Genomic DNA, 3,797 nt, shown 5'->3' on the forward strand with positions numbered 1-3,797 from the left:
CATTGAATCATCCCTCATCAACTCAATATATTCTACATTATGTTTCGTTATTGTTATTAAAATGAAGGAGCACCATGAATTCACAGAAGAATTGAAAAGTTTAAACACTGCTTCATCAGAGTGTTAGTCAAGCAGCAGCTGTTGTGTTCTGACTCTGGTTATTCATCAGCAGACTGTGGGAGAATCTGACACAGATGCAGCTGCTCTGTGGCCTCAACTCCTTCATATTGAGAAAAAAATATTTTTTTTAAATACAACAAACTTCATAAAACGTTTGACTTTATCAAACAAACAGCAGTTTTAAGTCCCTTTTGGTGAGAATTAGTAGATTTTAAATAACCATTTCACTATACTAAGCTTTTTATCCAATTCCTCTGAAACAAAACCCAACAAATCGACCAATCAGACTCTGCCACATGGCGGCGGATGCCTATCAGCAACCCATATCAACTATATTGACCCTCATTTCACCAAAGGACCTCAATCTTTTTGGAAACGGTGAGATCTCCCATCCCAGCTGCAGTATGTGGCTCACACTGTTGGCCCTTCTGACTCTGTGTGCCACGGGGAGAAGCGCTGAAAATGTCTCAGAAAGCAGCGCTGAGAAGGAAAAGCTTGTTATAGCCAGAGGAAAACTTATGGTGAGTGCTCAATACATGCTTGAACATTTGATATATGCAAGAGATTAGCTCTAAAAATTACTTTCATTGTCTGATGATATGAGACAGACTGCATCAAACTATATTAGCGCAGAAGCTAATGAGATTCATACATTTCATGTCAATTATAATAATGTATTAAGTGCAATACAAATACATAAACTACCATTCAAAAGTTTGGATTTTTTTTTTTTTCTCTCTCTTATGCTCACCAAGGTTGCATTTGGTTACACTGTAATTATACATTTAAGTATTAATTAACTACATGTATTTACTATATGGTTAGGGTTAGGATTGGGGTTTGTATTGTGGTTACTTGCATGTAATTATGAATAATTAATCGTTATAATAATAGTAAGTACATGTAACGTGTAACAAGGACACTTTAAAATAAAGTGTTACTTTGCATTTATTTGATCAAAAAGGAAAAACAGAAATATTGTGAAATATTATATACCATACATGGCTGTATGTCATGTCACTTTCTCCAGAAATCATTCTAATTAGCTGATTTGATCAATAATTATATATATAATTTCTTATTATTATCAATGCCAAAAACAGTTGTGCCGCTTAATATGTTTGTGGAAACCACTGTACTGTTTTTTCACTATTCTTTGATGAATAGAAAGTTAAAAAAAACAGCATTTATTTGAAATACAATATTTATAGTGTTTTATATAATAAATCTCTTTATAGTGACTTTTGATAAATTTCAAAATGAAAGCCTGTTTCCAAAACAGATTAAAAAAAAAAGCTTCCATCATTTAATGCATCCTTGCAGAATTAAAGAATCAATTTATTTAAAAAAAATCTTACTGACCCCAAACTTTTGAACAGTACTAAACATTCTATTCAAAAACTCTATTCAGAATATCTTATATGATATGTCAAGACCTCAAAGAACATTTGATGACAAAGAATAGTGTTTTGCCGATTGTTAATCTGTTTTCAATCCCCTCCCAGGCTCCCAGTATAGTGGGATGATCCATAAAGAAGATGCCAGAGCTCTACAATTTCCTGATGGAGCGAGTGGCATTGTAGTATCCTGACATTACCATCAAAAATCATTCTCATTTTCTTGTAAATCCAATGTTTTCAGTTTAATGCTATTAGTCTTTTTAAAGAATGTTGAAAAGTATCTTCTATATTTCTTGGAAGGTTGTGGCTCTGCTAAGACAGCGTTTGACAGGGACATACATGTTAATGAAATCTTTACAGGCCCAGTGTGCTGTTTTCTGTGCTGCCATATGTTCAAACACTTAAAGGCCGGAGTCATGCGCTTCACGGCCTCAGAGGTCATTTGCCTGCTGCCGTTAACCTTAACCTGCTGTTTAAAGTCACAACCTGGAGTACGATTCAGGAGAGGATAAAAACCCACGTCTGATCTTCTACAACGAGAAGGACGAGGAAGTGAAGGTAATAACAATGTCATTATTTTAAATGTAATTGTACTTTTTTCAGCATTTGCATTATAATTTTTTCCACATAACACTGGAGACTTTAGATGTTTACTGTATTTGTTGCTTGTTGAAAAAAACTTGCATGCCTCTGTATTTTTTAAATATTATTCATGCATTTGCAAACAAGTGTCACAATCATTACAAAACCTATGGCAATGTTTTTACTGTTTATTATTATTATAATTATTCACTATTGGCTTTTTTAGATTGTTGCAAGGGCTATTCTATTTATCTTCTCAAAAAATCAACAAACCTGACAAAGAAATGCTAAATCCACTGATTATTTTCAAATTATTCACAAAGAAGCCAAAAATGTAATTGAGAGAAACATATTACGGCATTTATTTATACCAAAACACCTAAAGGCAATTAGGAAAATACATACAAAAATATATATATTTTTTTAAAGTAAAAACAGAACAAATATAAAGAATTATAAAAATGCAGGGAAAAAATATAAAATGCAAAAACAATACAAATGCTTAAGTAAAATTAATTAAAAACTTAAATGTAAAAAAGTAAAACAGAAGAATTTAATTTTTAAATTAAAAATAGAACATTTATATATAACTAAACAAAAATGTGAAAAAATAAAATGCAAATAATAATAATAATAATAATAATGTGTAAAAAAGCACATTAAATGTTTAATTCAGAAAAAAATTAAAAAAATAAATTTAAGAATATAACTTAAAAATAAAACAAATATAACTAAATATACAAATGTGAAAAGTAAAAAATGGCATAAAATGGCAAAACAATAAGTGTTAAAAACAAAACTTTATAATGTAAAATGATTTAAAAAATATATATATATCAGAAAATTAAAGAACTTTTAAAGTAAAAATAACTAATAGAACTAGTAGAACTAATTTAACTAAATATAAAAAATATCAAACAAATTTTAAAAATCTAATAAAATGTAATAATAAAATATATAAACTATAAAGAAGTAAAATTAAACTGTAATAACATAAAATGCAAAAACCTACTACAATAAGAAATATATAGGCTATAATTAAGTAATATGACAATTATAACAATGACAATTATGAGACTTGCTGTCTGTTTAGTGTCTTTCATTCTCTGACCTCAGGTTGTTCCTGTGAAGAAGATGAAGGCAGATGAGATCAGCAGCTTGCTGGATTCTCTGGGTTTCTATAAGAGGTCACAGAAAGGCGAGGAGGTCCCTGAGGATTTCAAACATTTCCCTTTAAACGCGCCTCGGGATGAACTGTGACCTCCCACGTACTGCTCAGTGCCAGAACTGCAGCCCGCCGCCAATGACGCGCAGAGTCTCAACGCTCAGAAACAAGGCCAGACTCTGCACCGACACACACATGGCTGGAGGCAGTCCTAATCACACACATGTACAATAAACTTCTTACATCTTGTGCTTGTGTGGCGTCGTTTCATTGCGTTTCATTAAAATGTATGAGCTTACATGGTTTTCACAAAGGAAAGCAATAACACAACAATTAAAGAAAATAGGTGGCAAGTCTCTGAAGCTGTCAGAATAAATGAGAAGCCAAACTGTTGAGTTTTGGATTTCTAAACAAAATTGTTCCTCAAAATTAGCTGTCAAGAATAAACTAATTAATTGGAATTTTATCATATTCAAATTGTGGACAATACAAAACAGCTCTCAAACATTCACAATGCTAATCAGAGTTTA

General features: G+C 31.4%; 1 protein-coding gene across 1 annotated transcript; it reads left to right on the plus strand.

Moving 5' to 3' along the window:
* Nucleotides 1-470: 470 nt before the first annotated feature.
* On the plus strand, nt 471-3,516 carry selenoe (selenoprotein e). The gene is made up of 4 exons (XM_079418549.1): nt 471-641; nt 1,626-1,702; nt 2,000-2,078; nt 3,219-3,516. The coding sequence occupies exons 1-4, from the start codon at nt 525-527 to the stop codon at nt 3,360-3,362; spliced, it is 417 nt and encodes a 138-aa protein (XP_079274675.1). The 5' UTR covers nt 471-524; the 3' UTR covers nt 3,363-3,516.
* Nucleotides 3,517-3,797: the final 281 nt, after the last annotated feature.

The sequence above is a fragment of the Barbus barbus genome (assembly GCF_936440315.1).
Source record: "Barbus barbus genome assembly, chromosome: 6".
In the NCBI taxonomy this organism is placed as follows: Eukaryota; Metazoa; Chordata; class Actinopteri; order Cypriniformes; family Cyprinidae; genus Barbus; species Barbus barbus.